The sequence below is a fragment of the Chrysemys picta genome, chromosome 9, assembly GCF_011386835.1.
Source record: "Chrysemys picta bellii isolate R12L10 chromosome 9, ASM1138683v2, whole genome shotgun sequence".
In the NCBI taxonomy this organism is placed as follows: domain Eukaryota; kingdom Metazoa; phylum Chordata; order Testudines; family Emydidae; genus Chrysemys; species Chrysemys picta.
Window position 1 is genome coordinate 7,009,653 of NC_088799.1, and position 19,534 is coordinate 7,029,186.

Genomic DNA, 19,534 nt, shown 5'->3' on the forward strand with positions numbered 1-19,534 from the left:
GTCCGACTGAGGTGGAGGCCGGTTCCGAGGCTCTTTACCCCTACAGGGAGCAGCGCGTCAGGGAATATTTGCAGCGACACTGGGCAGCCCTTCTGAGTCAGCTGGCATCCGGTCTCCAGCAGTCGGCAGCTCAGCGCGGGAAAGGCAAGCGGGAGACAGAGATCCTGCTGGGCTCCGGCAGGCCCTGCTTCTCTGCGTCCCTCTCTTCCCAGCCCAGACACTGAGAACAGTGTGTTCACACCGGGCCGCTCTGGCTCTGGCTCCAGCCATGCGGTGTTCACGTGCCCAGGCGACGCTGGCCTTAATGTCCTGGCTCCCTTTGTCTCTTCTGCCTCCTCCGGTCTGTTCAGCCCAGGCTAAGGAGTCTGGCCACCAACCAGGCAGCTACAGGAGTCAAACGCCGCAGCAGGGCACGGCAGCACAGAGCACACAGGGAAACTGAGGCACACACGTGGCTCATACAGATATTGCCAACTCAGCATGGGGCGGGGGGGGGGGGGTCCGCGTGTCCCGCGGGAGGTGGCTGCCAGGGTGAGTCGCTTCCTCCCCCATTGTTGTTTCAGAGGCATTTGGCCATCCGCTGGGAACAGCTGACAATGCTGGCCAGACAGCTGGACTGCAGGCACGGCGCGCTCGGGGAGAGGAGGGGTGCAGGGGGGCCAACCACGGCCCAAAATAAACCTCCAGAGCTTGCCGAGCACACAGCCGCCGCCGTGCCGGGAGGGAAGCTGCCACCACCATGCGCTGCCTGGCTCTGCTCGCGACCCTCGGCTCCCTCACAGGTAAGCCGTGCCCGGCCTGCGGACGGGGCGAAGGGCAGCCGGGTATGGTGCTGGGGAGGTGGCTGTGAGCACGGATGGCTCTGTTCTGGACTCAGCAGCAGGGAATCAGGGCAGCTCAGGAGACCACCCCCATTCCTCTCCATCCCAGGGCTGGGGGGGGGGGGAGCAGCCTCCTCTCTTGCTATGATCACTCTCCATCTCTTCCTTCAGGGCTTGTCCTGCTGGCTGGCGCAGGGCAATGTGCCATTCTGCACAGCCCCCGGCAGGCTGGCCTAGTCACTATGTGTGCGTACAGCACCTAGCGCAGCGGGGCCCCGCTCCTGACTGGGGCTCCCAATATCAGTATCTCTGCCTGGAGAGCAGCCCCTTTCACGCCCTGCCTGCCACGGGCTCTGCTGTGAGCATCAGCAGCCCTCACCCCAGCCCCTGCAGCGCCAGCTCCCTGTACCCACTCCCAGCCCTCAACGGCTGTGGGGGGTCCTGCACCGTAACATGCTCGCCAGAACCCTGCTCACTGCGCTGGGATGTCACGCTGCTACTGTCTCCCACCGCTCCACCTGCACGGGGCACCCACCCTCATCCATTTCATGCTGCCAGCCGTGGGGCACCGACCCTCGTCCATTTCACGCTGCCAGTCGGTCGTGGGACACCCACCCTCGTCCATTTCACGCTGCCAGCCGTGGGGCACCGACCCTCGTCCGCTTCACGCTGCCAGTCGGTCATGGGGCACCCACCCTCGTCCATTTCACGCTGCCAGTCGGTCATGGGGCACCCACCCTCGTCCATTTCACGCTGCCAGCCGTGGGGCACTGACCCTCGTCCATTTCACGCTGCCAGTCGGTCATGGGGCACCCACCCTCGTCCGCTTCACGCTGCCAGTCGATCATGGGGCACCCACCCTCGTCCATTTCATACCTGGGACAAAGGGGGGGGGGACTGAACTGGGCTCCTTCCGCTTTGAGAGCGTGAACGACGGAGGCCACAAAACAATTCTTGGCAGACACAGTGGGGCCAGCTGCTGCCTATGCCTGTTAGCAGGGGCTTCGAGCCCAGAGAAGCCAGAGACACGGGCACACGCGTGTGCGGGGCACACGCAGACCCCCACCCGCGAGTGTGGGACACACCCATCCGCACACAGTGCTGCTGGCCAGTTGCCAGCGCTAACCCCCAACACGCTCTCCGAGTCCCGTCGCTTTCCAGGAAGCAGCAGCAGCAGTTTTGCTAATGAAGGTAATTCGTTAGCACGTTGCGCTTCTCCCCAGAGGCATTTCATTCAGACGCGCTTGGCCGGTCTGGCCATTAATAATTTAATAATGCAGGGGATTTGTAAAGCCCCTGCTAATGAGCTAACCATCTGGGCAGCCGAGGGGGATTGATCCCAGGCCAGAGCTCACAGGGTGCAGGACCCCATTGTTAGACCACGGTTAAGCTGGGTTCAACACACGTTGCCTGGTGAGTTCAAGCCACGTTTACTCCTTCTGGGGGCCCAGAGTCGGGGCCGGCTCATAAAGATTGGAGAGGGGGACACCTGCGGCCCTCACACCAGAGAGAAATGGGATACTGCTATTCCTCACGGCATCCTCAGGCTTCGAGCCCTGGGCAGCCCCCTGCAGGCAGGCCCGCCGAGAGCAGGTTCGGGCCCTGGTGAAAAATTTTTTTCGGGCCCCCCAGCAAGGGTGGACTGGCTAAACAGGGCTGATGGGGGTGGGGGTGGGGGCGGGGAAGCCGGGTCCCAGGCCCCCTTCCGTAATTTTTTTGGATACCCCAGCAAGGGCAGACCAGCTAAACAGGGTCGACGAGACGTCGGGGGGGGGAAGCCAGGGAAGCCGGGCCCCCTTCCAGACCACCAGGCCCTGGTAATTTGTACCAGCTTCCCCCCCCCCCGCCCACATCGGCCCTGCCTGCAGGGCATTGGCAGGGTCTGATCCCGGGCCCTTTGGCTCTGAAGCATAGATTCATAGATTCTAGGATTGGAAGGGACCTCGAGAGGTCATCGAGTCCAGTCCCCTGCCCTCATGGCAGGACCAAATACTGTCTAGACCATCCCGGATAGACATTTATCTAACCTACTCTTAAATATCTCCAGAGATGGAGATTCCACAACCTCCCTAGGCAGTTTAGTCCAGTGTTTAACCAGCCTGACCCCCTGATAGAGCTCTGCCTCTCGTGTTCAAGAAGTCACTCCATTACTATGCAGCAAGAGTAGGCTTTTATCCTCTGCGTGGCCAACCCTCCAGCGGTCCCATCGCCCGCTCCAGCGGCTTGTTACACTTTTGCCTGGGGTCAGTTCAAACCCCGTGCAGGTGAGTGGAGGCTGGAAGTGGCTCCAATTTAGCAACTGTGTGGTGCCCCCATCCCGTGGGAAACCCATTTGACGGGTCCTGGCACACAGCACAAAGCCAGGTAGCCCCGTGGGCACTGACAATGCAGCTGCCCACTTTGGGTCTCACTGGAGAGGGCCCAGACACCGAGCGCCCTCTCAAAGGAGCGAGGCTGGGGTAGGCTGGTGGAGCGCTCTAGGGGAAGCTTGCCTTGCTGCTGCCCATGCTGGACCCACCCTGTGCCCTCTGATCGCCAGGGCAGGCACCTGGCACCATCCGGATGGGTGCTCGGCCTTGGCACGGCCGCTGGGTGGGGATGGCATGGTGCCTGCTTCCCTCAGGGCCTGGCTGTGCCCTACTTTCAGCCGTGCTGTGCCGGAACCAGGAGGAGAAGCTGCTCGATGCCCTGATGACCAACTACAACCGCAACCTGCGCCCGGCCCAGGGGGAGGGCGACATCATTAACGTCACGCTGAAGCTGACCCTCACCAATCTCATCTCCCTGGTAAGCAGAGCCCCGCCCCTCGTTCCTTGCCAGTCCCCTCCAGCCGGCTACCAAGCGACACTGGGGCGGGGGGGCGCGGTGCATCGCCAGGCAGGAGAGGGTTAAAAGGCAGGTGGCTTCACCCCTGCCGCTGAGCTCGGCCCTTTCCTGCCTTTCTCCTTGAGCAGCTCAGACTGCTCCCAGCCCCTGCCCCCAAACTGGGAGGGGGCTGCTTCTCCCAGGGGTGGGGCGGGGCAGAGATGGCTGCTCCCCCTGTTAGGCCTGGCCTGGGGGACAGAGACCTGAGTGCACTGCCCAGGACAGGGAATAACAGAGGCAAGAGGCACTGATGCCAGGAACATCCCTGCCGCCTCTCCTCCCAAAAGCACCCAGCACCCAGCCCTGACCAGGGACAGCCAGTCCGGTCTGGGCATCCCTCACACTACCCCTGCCATCACAATGGGGAGTCCGTGCCAGGGCAGATGCCCATGGGACTGGCTGCAGGACACTCTGTCCGAACCGCCCTTGGTAACGGTCCCTGAGGAGAATCACTGTGCCAGGGGTGGGGGGGAAGGAAGAGGGAGATTGCGGAGGTGGGCATGGGGTGGTGATGGAGCTGGGGCGTGCCGGATGGGGGCACTGGGTAGTGACGGGGCTGGGGGGATGCGGAGGAGGGCACGGGGCAGTGAATGCACTAGAGACAAGGTTTCCTAGCAGCAACACAGTTGCAGTGAGGGCAAGGCCTGGCCATGCCTCAGTGGCTCTGTGGCTGCTGCTGGCTTCCCCTGCGGGGGCTGGGATCATGGGACGCTGCCCTGCTCAGGGCACCCCTGGGACACCCCACATGCTGCTGCACCCTAGGAGGTAATTCCTCAGGGCTCCATGCACCGGAGCCCCATGAGAAGGGCGTTGCCTGAGCACCCAGCAGCTGGCATGCACCGTGCAGCCCCACTGGAGCTGCCGCAGGGCCGCCCAGCCATGGCGGGAGAGGGCAGGGCGGCGTGGCAGCAATCCCACAATCCCTCTCTCCTTTCTGGGTTCCAGAACGAGCGGGAAGAGACCCTCACCACCAACATCTGGATTGAGATGGTAAGGTGCCCAGGGGTGCCACCAGCCACAGGCTGGGCAGCATGCGGCAGGCAGAGATCAGCTAATGCCCCCCACCTCCCGCTAAGCTCCAGCAGCCCTCCAACACCCCAGCGCACCGATGCACCCGCAGCCCAAGGGCTAGGGCAGGTCGCAGCCCCCTCCTGGCCTGAAGGCAGCTGTGGCTGGGGCCAAAGACTCACAATCTGGAGCCGGGAAAGAGAGGATTGCTCAGGGCTCGTTCCATAGCCAGGCCCCACTTTGGCACTGAGATCAGCGGCATGGCCAGAGGGTTCACTCCCCGCCACGGCTCCCAGAACAAGTCACAGAGAAACCCTAGCAGGTCCCAGCCCGTGGCCAGAGCATGCCGGTTCCTTGCAGACCACGCCCCAGGGTCCTGGGGGGTCACGGGGTGGCCAGAGATGTTCATTCTATGACAAGTGACTGACTCTGCTTTTCTCGGCCCCTTCCCCTCCATTCCAGAAATGGTGCGATTATCGGCTGCAGTGGGATCCTGACGAATACGACAACATCCAGATACTGAGGGTGCCCTCCACCGAGGTGTGGCTGCCAGACATCGTCCTGGAGAACAAGTGAGCAGCTGCAGGGCCCAGGGCAGGGGGGCAGCGGGAAGCTGGTGAGGACCCCAGCAGTAGAAACTAACCTTGTCCAGACCTCCCTCTGCCAGGGCACTCCATTCCCTGCAGGGGCCGGGTTTGTGGCTACCCACCCAGAGACGTCACAGTCAGCAGCTAACTCTCACGCATCCAGGACTGCAGACAGAACTCCACATGCTCTGCTCCACCAGCACAGGGCCCTACCAGGTGGGCTAAAGGGAAGGTGTCTACTAGAGGTAGCAGTAGTAGGCTTTTATCTCCTGTGAGTTGCAGCCAATAGGCAGCAGCGTGATCCCAGCTATGAGCCGTTCCAATTCCATCCAGCAGAGGGCAGTGGTGATGCGCCCTTCCCCGCCAATCACGTACTGTCCCACAGCTGGTAGGATGCTCTCGGGGGTTTGGAGCCCATAGTCGGGTACGGGCTGGGTGTTCGGGGGCATTTGGGGGTCGCCTCTGCCTTGCTGGGGGCTTCTCTGTGGCCCGGGGACAGTTCCAGCCCCGTGGGCAGTGGCCAGCCCACAGCATGAGCTCCGGGCAGGGCGGGAGGGAGCGCCCGGCTGGCCTGACCTGCCCCTCTCCTGCCCGCAGCATCGACGGGGTGTTTGAGATCACCCTGTACTGCAACACGCTGCTGGAATCCAATGGCTGCCTCCTGTGGATGCCCCCCGCCATCTACCGCACCTCCTGCGCCATCTTTGTCACCTACTTCCCCTTCGACTGGCAGAACTGCTCCATGGTGTTCCAGTGAGTGCGGCGGCTCGGGAAGGGACTGGGCTGCCCCCCAGATGGGAGGGCAGGGGGCAGAGCCCGGGGCGCGTACGCAGCTTTCCTGCTGGGCAGGCGGCTATCATGCCCCCGTCAGGCGGCAGCTTGCCCAGATCACCAGCTAAGGACCCATGAGATCACGCACAGCTGTGACCCTCTGCACCTCCCTCCGCCTTAGCCAGAGGCTGGTTGCGCTCAGCTCCGCGGCAGCCGTCAGGCCGGTTACCATGGCATGAGCCCTGTAGGTCACTGAGCTAGCAACGAAGGCACGCAAACCGAAGAAACCCAGGGCCCTGTTCTAGCCCATTGCCCTGAGCCCAAGAGGGCCCTGTGTGTGCTTTATCAGACGTCTCCGTCCCCTCCCACGACAGACCGAGCTAGCCCAGGGAGAGTGAAATGTCTGTGATCAACTCTTCCTCCCGCTCCCCACAAATTCTCCCATCGTACGGGCCCCGATCCGATGGACCCAGATGGGTGTTGTTGTTGGTGGGGGTGCAGGATCGGGCCCCTGGCGGCTCGTCTGACTGTTCCTGTCCGATCAGTCCATGGCTACAACGTGTGACTGGATCGAATTTCTGCAGCGGTTATTAAATTCTGAGTGCATCCAAGTTAGTGACGCAGGGTCCCCTCCCCCAGCGTCGGCCAGTGCCGATCGATAGCAGGAAGGGAGCTCACCCCGCGCGTCGCTGAAAGGCCTTGGACGATAAAAGCCAGCTCCCGTTTATCAAGATGGGACCTGGCCCCAGTGATGTGCCTGATGCCCCGTACTGCAGAGACAGACGGAGTCCCTGGCCCGGAAAGCTAACACCCCACGTCCTGCCCCTGAAGTCAGACTCGGGGAGGCCCCGCACCAGGCGAGCGACCAGCCGGGTGGGTTGGATTGCAGGATTGGGGCCTACATGAAAACTCTTCCCCCATGTGTGCCCCCGCCCCTGTCGGCTGCCTGGATCCAGGCAAGGCCGCAGCGGTGCTATGTGGGATGGGTCTGAGTCAGAGCTGGGCTTGACCCCAAGCTGGGGAGGTGCCGGAGCCGTAGGACGTAGCAGCCCAGACGCTGCCTCGTTTCAAAGGAAGGGAAAGCCAATTCCGCGGCCCTGCGGAAGTCTGGCTGTGGTGCCGATCCCAGGATCCCGCTTAGGGTTGGATCTCAGCATTTCTGTTTGTCTGAGCGTGTCCTTTAGACAGCCAGGCTCAGCCACACACAGCCTCCCCCCACCCCTGCCACACAGGTCCCAGACCTACAGCGCCAATGAAATTAACCTGCTGCTAACGGAGGAAGATGGGCAGACCATTGAGTGGATCGTCATCGACCCCGAAGCTTTCACAGGTAACGACCTGCTTCCTCCATCTCTGCCCCAGGGGTCTTCCCTGGCCCAGTGGGGCAAGCCTACCAGTTGTGTCTCTGGAAATCTTCCAGCTGTTGGCAACAGGAGGAAATGCCAGTGCCAGAAAGGGTGGTGCCAGCACTAGTCAGGAGGAGACAGTGGCTGGCAGGGTGGCTCAGCGTGGCCCAGACACGTAGCAAAGCGCAGCAGGATCCCAGCCACCCAACCGGTCCCTCCAGCCCATCCAGTGTGGGATGGAGGCATTTGTAAAGAAACTGACGTTGAACTGACTAATAGGCGGGACTGGGAGCATGGCCTGGTATTAACGTTTCCTGACCCTTCCCATTATGAGAGCTCATTGCCAGTTGCTTAAAATCTTTGCCAAACTTTAACCATTCGGCTGAAAGTCTCCACACCGGGCGTCTGCCTCGGGCTGAATTGTTTGGGAAAATATCAGCTGAAGCGGTTCAGCTGGGTCCAAGACCGAGGAAAAATATCTTGTTTTGCCCATATTAAAAAATTCTGGGGACCTTTCCCTTGAACAGCTGTGGTGCCCCCACGCTTTGGGGCAGGGATTCGGAACAGGGCACGGGGCGGGGGGGTTGGGGGGAAGGTGTTTGTGGCAGGGATGTACCTTTTGCCATCCTGGTGAAAATGCACCCAAACCTGGCTACGGTATAAGCCTCTGAAAAATCGCAGTTGGCACCTGCTCAGTAGAGACTAGCAGCTAAAATCTCCAATGAGTCTGTGCTCACTGAGCATGCTCTGTCCCCTCCCAGTGCCCGGGCCATCCCCACTGAGCGTGTTGCACTGTGGGGCGACACCGGACTTTGCTTCCGGCTGGGATGGGGCTGGGCACGGGCGCTTAGAGCAGGGAGCCCATCCCGCTGCGAATGCCCCGGCAGCGTGGAGGGGGAAACCATCGGATTCAAATGCTGAGGGGGCAAAAGCCGGATGGGGGGAGGTGGGGGCAGGGGAAGGAGCAACCTGGGGGAAACAGGCTAGTGAGACGGGGACAAGTGGGGAGAAATTGGGACTGGCTGGGCAAGGAGACTGGGGCTGGGGGCAAGGGGAGGCTGGGACTGGCTGGGCAAGGAGACGAGGCCTGCGTGTGGGGAGGAGAGACGGGGTGCGCTGGGGGAGATTGGGACTCAGATGATGAGCTTGGAAGGGGGAGGAAGTCTGGCTGAGCAAGGAGGCTGGGCTGAGGGATGGGGAGGAGTCAGGACTGGGCCAAGCCCAGGTGGGAGGGGAAGGGCTGAAGTCTGGGGAGACCAGACAGAAGAGTCCACTGGAGCACACTTCCCTCCAGAGCCTAGAACGAAGCCCCCGATCCCCGAATCTCACTCCTCTACTGCCTGTGAAAGCTCCTGGCAGAGGCCGGTCCACCTGGAAGACGCTCTCCGTTATTCTCTTAGCTCAAGGGCCAGTGGTGGCGGCTGGGGACATCCGCGACCCTGTGGATTTCCTGTTTGCTTTTTCAATGCCCTAGGAAACGCCCCCCCAAACCCTCCGTTAAAAGAACACGGCCGAGGTTACGCCGGCAAGTGCCCAAAGCTTAGGAAAGGCCACAACGAAGGGCTCCTGGGCAACCTGAATTCAGCCTTCTCACGGGTCTGCCTGGCAACAGCCGTTAATTCCCTGGGCACGTCCTGTTTCCACAGGGCCCCGGCCTCATTCCGTGCCCGGGATGGACCTGCCCTGGGGCTGCCCCAGGGGTGGGGGCTGACGGAGGCTGTTGTCCGCCGGCCCCCTTGGTACAGACATTGGCAGCAGTGCCATGAACGAGGCAGGGAGGGCGCACAGGGAGCTCTCATGCTGTCACTTCTGAGAGCAGGACATTGCCGCTTGAATCCGGTTCGGGTAACGCAGCTCAGGAAAGTTGTTCAGGGTGTGGGCAACACCATCACCCAAATCCCAGAGAGCAGAGCCACCCGAGGTGCACTGGGGCCCTGAGCACTGTCCGAGGTCCTTCCCTATTGGCTGGAGCAGGTTTCCTGTTCAGGTTTTGTAGCCAGGCTTTGGAGCAGGAGTTGCTGTCCCATGCCCAGCAGGTATCCCCCGCACAGCGGGTTCTTAGCAGCTGCCACCATGACACAGGTACGTAAGTCAATAGTCACACTCCGAGAGAGCTTTTCTAACCGGGACCGGGAGCGGATTGACGCGGGGAATGAAGCTGTCACGGACAGACAGGGATGTTTTCCATCACCTTTTAATTGCATCTTGGAGGAACAAAATGCTTTTTGGGCGGCGAGATTTATTCTTTCATTACCGGGCCGAGCCAGATATCTAGATTGGTAAAAAAATGAAATCTATCGCTCCTGCAGCCGACAGGAAACCAACAAGCCTGAGTAAGGCGTCACACGCCGCTTCCCCCGGCGGCTGGGAGTCAGGTGGGAGAGCGACTGAGTCTCCATCCAACCCCCCTGCACCGACGAGGCTCCAGAGGGCTGGCGACGCTTAGCCCCCAAGCAGGATCGGGCCCCTGGGAGCCAGCCCCTGCAAAGCAGGGTGCATTAAGCTGGTGACTGTGTATGTCCCGCCGTGACAGAGAACATAGCAGGGCTCCCGGGCACTGTTGTAAATCTTCTCCCAGCCCCTGTCCCTGTATCTTTAGCTGTCCCCCGGTGGGAAGCCCCCAGCAAAGGGTTTCTCTCCCCCCCGTCTCTAGGGAGCATTGTCTCGGGCTCCCTCTGTCCCCCTAGAGACGTGGCGGCAGCGGGGACAGGGTGAATGGGCTCCCCGTTGCTGTCAATAGTTGCTCAGCTGGGCCTGTCATTCACGCCGTCGGGCCTGGGCGGCATGCAGAGAGGCGGCAAACAGGAACGGACTCGCAGCCCAGACCTCGGCCCGCCCACCCCTGCTGTTTCCAAAGACGCGCACAACCGCCTGGGGAGAATGGGCAGGTTGGTGATGTTCCGCCCGCACCCAGGGCCCCGTCCCAGCGAGCGGGATTCCCCTTCCCATCCATCCCCCTGCCCCTGAAGGCCCCAGATAAAAGCAACGCCCCCCCCACGCAGCTCTAATATGGGCAAGAGGCAGTTCCGGGTATCCGCCAGCAGGGGTCGCTGGACGAGCTCCTGTTCCCCCAGGGGGGGCTCATGCTGCTCCTAAGGGGAGTCGGGGCCCAAAGTGGGCTCCCCGGGAGGCTGGGCCTGGGTGGTTTCCATAGCCACGTGGTGTCGTCTTCCCCGCAGAGAACGGGGAGTGGGCGATCAAGCACCGGCCAGCCAAGAAGATCGTGAACGCCGAGCGCTTCACCCCGGACGACTTGGGTTACCAGCAGGTCGTCTTCTACCTGATCATCCAGAGGAAACCGCTCTTCTACGTCATCAACATCATAGTGCCCTGCGTGCTCATCTCCTCCGTGGCCGTGGTGGTGTATTTCCTGCCGGCCAAAGGTAGAGCCTGGGCCAGCCCGAGTTCGGTACCACCCGCCACCGCCACGGCTCGAGCCTCTGGCATTGGCACGGGGACAATCCACGCCTCCCGGAGTGGGAAGGGGGCAGCAGCAGCTGAAGGGGACAGACCCAGTCCGATGCCCACGCGAGTGTGACAGGCCACTGGGGGGTCACCCTCACGGCCCGGTTATCTGAACCGAAATGGGCTGAAACGTGAAGAAGATTGGCTCCTCTCCCCCGCCCCTGCCCAGTTATGTCCCATTTCTGGCCCCTCGGCACCGCCCGGCCCCCATTCCTGAGCGTTGGCCAGCTCCCCCTGAGTCTCTGGGAGCATATGGCTCGCTCGCACATATCGGGCTGGAACGGCAGAGAATTCTTTCCCACACCTGGCTCCCAGCCCTCTGCTCTAACCACTAGGGAGGCAGTCTCCTGGCGGGCTCCGGTGTGTGGGAGAAGAGCAAAGCCCTTCCCAGAGGGCTCCGGCGCTTGGGGGGTCTCGGTGCAGACACGGGCTAATCTCTTGCTTTCTGCATCCCGACAGCGGGCGGCCAGAAGTGCACAGTCTCCATAAACGTCCTCCTGGCCCAGACAGTCTTCCTCTTTCTGATCGCACAGAAGGTGCCCGAGACCTCTGACGCCATGCCGCTCATTGGCAAGTAAGTGATGCTCCCTGGGGCCCCAGGCGAGCTCCCAAACCCACTGGGCTCCTCACCCCCTCCAATCCCAGCTGAGACTATTGGAGTCCCTGCTCCAAGGGACACAACGGGAATGGGCAGGGCCAGAGAATGAGAACCATCGTAGGTGGGGATAGGGGACTGGTAACTCAAACCTTGCCCATGTGACTCCAGGCTCCATCTTGCTGCTGTGATCTTCCACAGGGCAGAGGATATAAAAGGCCCTAAAAACTCCTCCATTTTGTCTTCAATCCTGCTTGTGACCTCTGGAGGAACCTTGCTGCAAACTGAAGCTCTGAACAAAGGGCAGGGCCAGAGAATGAGAACCATCGTAGGTGGGGATAGGGGACTTAATTAACAGAACTTCCTAGTGGCCCACAGGACATGCCTTGCTGCACAGCCTAGGGTTCATCTGTGGAACTCACCGCTGCAGGAGGGTGCAGAGGCAAACGGCATGGCCAGACTCGAGAGTGTGCTCCGGGGGCTAGGATGGAGCTAGAAGCACCATCCTTCACAGTTTGAACAGAAAGTGAGCCCGCAGCTGGGAGTTCGGCAGGAGATCCCGCCATGCAGCAGTCCTGCACAGCCAGGGGCATTTTCAGAGATGTCTGCTGCTAGGTGGATTAGATGGACCATTGGGAAGTTGTGGTCTGGGCTCCCTTTGTCTCCTATGTACATATGGGCTGTGGAGCAAGAGATCCAGGTGGTTCCCGTTCCCAGATCCCAGCCGGCCCTCGGCTTTGCCCTATGCCTGCTGCTAGGGCACCGCACCAAGAGCTGGCAGATGCCACGTGGCCTGTGACGGGGCTAGTGAAGTGGGGCTGGGGGCAGCAGGCCTGGCGACCAGCAACGAAGGCCCCTTCTCTCCTCCAGGTACCTGACCTTTCTCCTGGTGGTGACGGTGGTGATCGTGGCGAACGCCGTCATCGTGCTGAACGTCTCGCTGAGGACACCCAACACGCACGCCATGTCGCAGAAAGTGCGGCAGGTAGGTCGGGCGGGGCCGGCGCGCGCTCCCGCACGGGCTGGGATGAGACCCGCTTAACGCACGTGTGATCGGCCTCCTGCTCCTCCCAGAGCCGACTCTCCCTGTGCCAGCTCCGGGGAGCAGATGCTGCCCGTGCTGCGGGGCTGGGGTAGCTGCCTGCTCCCTCCCGTGCCCTTCGCTGCCTCAAGAAAATGCAGCTCCCGCTGATTTTGATGGGGTGGGGGGAAGGTCAGAGAGCAAAGGCAAGTGCACTGAGCCATCAAGTCATTTCCCAGGGTCGAGAGCCCCAGAGAATAGCCAGATGGCTGGACCCATGGCATGTGGGGCACGCTCCTCCTGACCCAGGTGTCTCGTTACCCTGGCAGCACCACAGCCGCGGGCTCACCGCCCGGATCCGACCGTGTCTCCACACCGCTTTGCACAGCCCCAAAGGAGGGCACAGGGGGCAGGACCGGAATCGGGTCCCCAACTGCCAAGGCATTAGCAACCGCTGGGCATTAGCACCCCTCTGGCAGCTCCCACTCGGCAGAGATGGGGAGATGGAGCCCACGCTGCTTCCACTCCCGCCGGCATCGGGCAGGGGAAACTGCGCTGCGCCCGATGGAACAGACCCGGGGCCAGACTCAGGCTCCATGAGCCCCCCAGCAGACAGGACCCCCCCTGTGCCAAGCATGATGGCACCAGCTCGCCTGGTCCCCCCAAGCGTGATGGTGCCGGCTCCCCATGGCCCCCTCCCACCGAGCGTGACGGCGCCGGCTCCCCCACTCTGCCCCGAGCATGACGGCACCGGCTCCTCGCTCCGTCCCCAGATCTGCCTGCGGCGGCTGCCCCACTTCCTGGGGATGCACATGCGCCGCAGCGACATGGCCCCCGGCCCGCTGCTGGCACGGCGCCGCAGCTCTCTGGGGCTGATGGTGAAGGCTGACGAGTACATGCTGTGGAAGGCCCGGACCGAGCTGATCTTTGAGAAGCAGAAGGAGAGGGCCGGGCTGATGAAGGCTGTCCTGGAAAAGATCGGTGAGTGACGGCTCCACAGGGCTGGGGAGAACCTCATGGCGGGGCAGCCTGAGGCCCCCACCCCACAGACCATGACCCCCTGGGCCTTGCACCGGCAGCAAATCCACCCCCTAAGAGCAGCCCCCCAAGGCTGGAATGAGGTGTGAGGGGGGTGCTGACAGGGGAACGGTACCGGGGTGAGGGTGTCATCATGGACACCAAATACCAGGAGCCAGACTGTGGAGGAGAGGAGCGTTAATAGCCCCCATTGCTCCGGCATCTGGTCCTGATGCAAACCCATCCCTGTGCCCGCCAGCGGGCGGCGAGCGGGGCGAGGCAAGCGGCACCAGCCCACCCCTCGCATAGACCGTCCCGTCTGGGAGAATTGACGCCAACAAAATTCAGGCGTCAGCTCTTCCCTCCCGCGAGGTGTGCGACCGGGCACCCGACTCACATGACGGTGCTTCGGCTCCCTGATTGGATGCCCAGCCGCGCTGAAAAACAGGAGAACCACCAGCAACGCCGGCCGGCCGTGGCATCCCTGGTGCTAAACCATGTGAAATGCTCCAGAGCAGCCACGAATGCACCAGGCTTCGGTGCACGAAGCTAGTCTTGAATTCACTGTGCGCCGTTCGACCTGCTCTGCAGAGCTGGGGCCTGGCCGGCCGGTGCTTTGCAAAGGGCCAGGTGCCTTTGAGATGCTGGGAGGGTAATAGAGACAGTTGGTGGAGGCTTTCTGGTGCCTGGTGCTATCCCCTCTCCTCCTCTTCCTCGTCTCTAGGGAGAGGCCTGGAAAACGGGTGCACCCAGGATCTCTGTCACAGCTTGGTGCAGGCTGGTCCCGAGATCCGGGCCTGCGTGGACGCCTGCAACCACATTGCCAAGACGCTGCGGGAGCAGAACGACTTCGACAATGTGAGTGCTGCCGCTGCAGAGCGTTAACCGAGAGGGGGTGTAACGAGGCTGGTTCTGGCGGGACCCAACTGAGAGAGTCAATTCAGGACAAATTGCTTGGAGCAGGGCAGTGACACCCCAAGGCTGGGGTTCCTTTGCACACCAAGGCAAACCAAACCAGCCAACCGGAGAAGACTTTGGTTTTACCCCACTGGCTAACCACAAGTCACACAAGCAATTCCCTTAGACACTCCAGTTTCCCAGTATCACCACCACTGCCACTCATTCTGGGGACGAAAACCAATACCCCAGTAAAAGAAAAAAGGTTCTCTCGATCCCAAAGGACCAAGCCCCAGACCCAGGTCAATATACAAATTAGATCTTACCTACAAATCATGCTGTTGCCAATTCTTTAGAATCTAAAATCTAAAGGTTTATTCATGAAAGGAAAAATATATAGATGAGAGCTAGAAGTGGTTAAATGGAATCACTTACATACAGTAATGTCAAAGTTCTTGGTTCAGGCTTGTAGCAGTGATGGAATAAACTGCAGGTTCAAATCAAGTCTCTGAAGTACATCCACAGCTGGGATGGGTCATTTAGTCCTTTGTTCAGAGCTTCAGTTTGTAGCAAGGTTCCTCCAGAGGTCACAAGCAGGACTGAAGACAAAATGGAGGAGTTTTTAGGGCCTTTTATATCCTTTGCCCTGTGGAAGATCACAGCAGCAAGATGGAGCCTGGAGTCACATGGGCAAGTCACATGTCCATGCATGACTCAGTTCTTTACAGGTAGCAGCCATTGCTCACATGCTAACTTGAATGTCCCCAGGAAGACTTCTTATGTGGATTGGAGTCTCCCAAGTCCTATTGTCAGTTAAGTATTTCTTGACTGGGCACTTAACTTGCAAATTCCTTTCTCAAGAAGCTGACCAAATGCTTCACTGGGCTACTTAGAATCAAAACACATTGAGATACAAGTACATAGCCAATATTTATAACTTCAGCTACAAAAATGATACACACACAGAGATAGCATAATCATAATTAGCAAATCATAATCTTTCCATAGACACCTCATATGACAACCTTTATCCAATATTTGGTGCCACTGCAGGACCTTGGTTGCAAAATTGATGGATACGGTCCCAGTTTGTGTCAATAACGTCACAGGGGGCTCAGGTCAGAGGGGGACCCAGGGCAGTGGGGACAGAGGGGTCCAATTCGCAGGGACTCGCGTATGGAGAAGCAGGTCAGAGACCAAGCTGGAAAGGGAAATGGGATGGGGGCAGGGGAAGGAGAGAAGGGGCCGTGTTTAGCCACAGGGGAAGCGAGCGCGGTTTTGATTGAGTTCAGTGGTGGCTGCGCGTGGTCCGAAGCCCAAAGGCCCCAGGGGACATGGGCCCAGCGACAGCGGGAGCCCGCCGCAGGTTTGGCCGTGAGCATGTGTCTCTTTCTCCCCCGCAGGAGAACGAGGAGTGGATCCTGGTGGGGAGAGTCATCGACCGCGTCTGCTTCTTGGTCATGGCCTCGCTCTTCATCCTGGGGACGGTCAGCATCTTCCTGATGGCCCATTTCAACCAGGCGCCAGCAGCGCCCTTTCCTGGGGACCCCAAGCGCTACCTGCCGTAGCAACCCGCTTGGGGTGGGCGAGCCCAGGACGTCTGCACAAGAGTCTCCCCCCATGGGCTCCATGCCCGAAGGCACCGTGTCCCAGGCGGGGCTCACAGAGCTGCTGCAGGGCGGAGCCTGCGGCTGGATCCTTCAGCCGGGGCTGCTTGTGGAAGCCGCAGACGGAAATGACCCGGACCACGGGGAGAGATGGCAGCCAAACCAGAGAGTCCGGAGCCCTCCGTGCCTGCGCTGTGCCCAGCTGCGCCTCTTGCTTGCCTCGTTTACATGTAAGGGGCAAGTGAGCTGAAGGGCGCTGGCTGAATCTGGGCCCCCCCAAACACTGTAGCTGGCAGCTCTGGCACCCCAAGGGACAAGGAGCCTGTCTGCCCCCTGGGGAGCTACGTGGCGACGGCCCAGCAAGGGGAGTGGGGCAGGCTCGCATGGGTTTGGCGGGAGATCTCGGGCAGCCGCGTGTGTTTCATGTGAGCCAGGCGTCGGAGTAAATACGACCGCATTTCCAAACGGCTGCTGGACTTCTTTGCTGGCAGCAGGGAAAGGCCAGGGGGGCGCTGGGGGTGGGGAGCAAGTGGGGAGGGGTATGACCGTGCTGCCCGTGGGAGCCAGCTGAGGTCACTCAATTAAGGTGAACTGCAAACAGAACGGGGCAAACCAACCCCAAACGCTGGTGGATATTCCAATACTTGGATTTACCAAAACAGCTTCTGTAGTACCTCAGTGGTTACTCAGAGTCCAAACAACGCAGTTCCCTTAAAGTACCCAGCCTCAGGCCTCCGTCCAGACACACACATCAGATAGGATGATGATTACTGAAAATCTTATCTCATCATATTAAAGAAAAGGTTCTTGCAATCCCAAAGGATCAGCCACACACCCAGGTCCAATTATAACTTAGATCTTACCCCAAATACACACTTATAGCCAATTCTTCTTAACTAAGCTAAAATTTATTTAAAAAGAAAAGAGAGAGAGTGTTGGTTAAAAGATCAATATATAGACAGACTTGAATTTGATTCTTGAGGTTCAGATACATAGCAGAGGTGAGCTTGTAGTTGCCAAAAGTCCTTTTAGAAATAGTCCATAGGTTATAGTCCAATGTCCATATTCAGGGTGACTTCAGTCGATGATTGGGGATCTCAATCCTTGTGGCTTAAGGTTTCCCCCTCTTGAAACCCAAAGCAGATCTGAGACGAAGAAGGATCATGTCCCAGGGTTTTTATACATTTCCAGCAGCCTTTTGGTCTGAGAAAACATTAGGCTTAACTCTCCTTCTTCCAAACATCCTGGCAATTAGCACAGGGTAATTTATCCATTAAACAGTTCAGATCCAGGTTACCACAACCTTCAAAGAGACATAGAGACAATAATACTATTTCACTCAAGTGTCTTCTTAAATGCCAGTACTCCTTTTTTGATCTTTGAATCCAAGCTATAGCAATAGACAAGACTTGTTTGCTTACATCCCAAGACCTGAGCAAACAGCTCCCCTTCTATCTCCAGCAATGCGGCTGCATTTCAAAGCTCTATTCATTTACAGATCTTCCTAACTAGCCTTTACAGTTTGGCCCGGGTCAGGTCAGTCTGGGAGGTAATTAACTCTTTCTGGCCCTGTCACTTTTCAATGAGAGATTATATCACACTCATAACGTCACAAGGGGAGATGGGTCCGTCTCCAGTTGCTGCACCATGAGGCATTGGCGCAGCTGGCCAGGGCTTCCCAGAAGCGGCCGGGCAGAGGGAGATGGGGTGGGGGAGGCTGCCCGCTGCTGGTCCCAAGGCTGCTGAGTGCCCAGTGACGCCAGCCACTGCCGTGGGCACACTCACCCAAGCTGTGGGGTTCCTGTTCTTTAGGGGGAGCAGCTCAGCCCCAGAGCACCTGCTCGCCGGCCACACTGCGGTCCCTGTGGCGCCAGCCTGGCTGGTGGAGCTCTGGCATTCCAGGGGGCATTAGTGACTTGGCACATGCTCAGCTGGATTGATTCCTACTTTGCAGGGCAGCTCTGGCCAGCCCCTTCCCCCGCGATTGGCCGTTAACCCGCTCTTTGCCTGGCCCAGACACCGGGGGGGTTGAGTCAGTCCTGGAGCACGCTGCAGATCTGTGAGCACACGCGCCCGCTCCGTCCTCGCCACACTCGGCCAACCGGCAAGGGAAGGAGGCCACCGTGACCATTCATGCCCAGTAACGGCTGCACCAGGAGGACTGACTCCCCTTTGGATTCAGCCAGACGCGCCTCACACATCTGTTTGCAAACCCCCCGCTCACCCGCTGCTGCTCCAGGCAGTTCCCAGCCGGCTCCAGGGCACCCAGCACGCGCTTGCCAAGCCGCCTTGGCCTCTGCTGCTCCGACTGCGCCTCTCGCACGCTGCATTCAGGGGCCCGCGCACGCTGGGGAGGTGGGCAGAGTCACGGCCCAAGGCAGCCTGGGAGGCTCTGCCCATGGAGCCCTCTCCGGCGGGGCCGCCCGGCTGAGCAGCACGGCCAGGCAGGGGCACACTGCAGCTGGAGAGACGGGTTCAGATCAGGCCCCTCACAGATCTCAGGAACCGAGAGGGCCTCTGGCTCACTTAGCCGCAATCCCCGGCTGGCTGGGGGGCAGGCAGTGTGAGGGCAATGGGCTGGGGGGCCCCAGAAGGTCCATAATACCCCCATCGGGCCTTCTGTCCTGCCACACCCAGGCACAAGGGGGCCGGGACAGAAAGGGGCCAACGCCACCAATCTGGCAGACCTGATTTGCAGGGCGAAGATTCCGATGAAGCCCTTTCACCGCCCTGATCCGCTTCCTCCTCCGGCTTCGATTCTGGAGCAAAGCCCCCCTCTTCCCCGCGGGGCCGGGAGCAGCCACCCAAAGCGCCGGAGGAAAGGAAAGCGCCGTGCAAGCAGAACCGCTGTTTGCTCAACCTCCCGCCCTGGCCGTGAACGAGCCAGAGTCCGACATGGGGTTCATGGGGGGAAGGGCACGGTTGCTTTGCCACAGCGGGCGCTGCCGTTTGAGGAAGCCACAGTCACTTGGGGGGGTGGGGGGGTTCCAGAGGTGGGCTCCGGAGCCGACTGCTTTGGATTGCCCCAGGCAGTAGCAGCTGGAAGCTGTTCCCATGGGGGGGCTACGGGGTGCCCTAGCAATGTGGCTGGCCAGCAGCCGTGCCAGAGCCAGCAGCCGTAGGAAGTTGCCCCTTTTCTGGGGCGCAGGGGGAGCCCAGCGCTGCCAGGATCCGGGCTGAGGATTCAACATGCCCCATTGGATACTGGGGGCGTCGAGTCACTTTGGCGCCGACGCAGATTCGCAAGCAATCCCGTTTTCTCCTGCCCCCGTGGGCCTGGCGGCACCCTGACCTGGCCTGGCTCACATGGCACCAACGGGCAGCCCTGGGCACTGGCCTGGCCTCTGGCTGTCATGTCACACTGCCAGGTCTCCCCTGCTGCCCTGATTAACATCCCCCCCCCCCGCCCGCCCGACGGGCCCCTCCTCCTGGGAAAGCTGCGGCTCTCTCCTGCCCTTCGCTGACCCCTCGGGGCCAGAGCTCTGCCCGCACAATGGGGGAGATCCGGCTGGTTGGGATGGCAACGCCGGCGGG

General features: G+C 60.4%; 1 protein-coding gene across 3 annotated transcripts; it reads left to right on the plus strand.

Annotated features, from left to right (window-relative positions):
* The first annotated feature begins 569 nt into the window (after positions 1 to 569).
* CHRNG (cholinergic receptor nicotinic gamma subunit) lies at positions 570 to 16,465 on the plus strand. 3 transcript variants are annotated; one of them, XM_042843930.2, is made up of 12 exons: positions 570 to 782; positions 3,489 to 3,608; positions 4,632 to 4,676; positions 5,157 to 5,266; positions 5,879 to 6,034; positions 7,285 to 7,382; positions 10,578 to 10,781; positions 11,323 to 11,437; positions 12,329 to 12,443; positions 13,253 to 13,460; positions 14,221 to 14,354; positions 15,797 to 16,465. In XM_042843930.2, exons 1-12 carry the CDS (start codon positions 597 to 599, stop codon positions 15,959 to 15,961), a joined length of 1,656 nt encoding a protein of 551 aa, XP_042699864.2. In that variant the 5' UTR covers positions 570 to 596; the 3' UTR covers positions 15,962 to 16,465. The 3 variants fall into 3 exon arrangements, with proteins under 3 accessions (XP_042699864.2, XP_005292657.3, XP_042699863.2); XM_005292600.5 differs by having other exon boundaries at positions 598 to 782; positions 3,469 to 3,608; XM_042843929.2 differs by lacking the exon at positions 570 to 782 and adding an exon at positions 1,949 to 2,012 and having other exon boundaries at positions 3,469 to 3,608.
* Positions 16,466 to 19,534: the final 3,069 nt, after the last annotated feature.

Bases quoted from the DNA above. Each gene is read 5' to 3' on its own strand.
- CHRNG (XM_042843930.2), top strand. From the start codon at position 597: ATGCTGGCCAGACAGCTGGACTGCAGGCACGGCGCGCTCGGGGAGAGG. The intron at 11,438-12,328 runs GTAAGTGATGCT...TCTCTCCTCCAG, and splicing joins GCCATGCCGCTCATTGGCAA to GTACCTGACCTTTCTCCTGG. The intron at 12,444-13,252 runs GTAGGTCGGGCG...CTCCGTCCCCAG, and splicing joins TGTCGCAGAAAGTGCGGCAG to ATCTGCCTGCGGCGGCTGCC.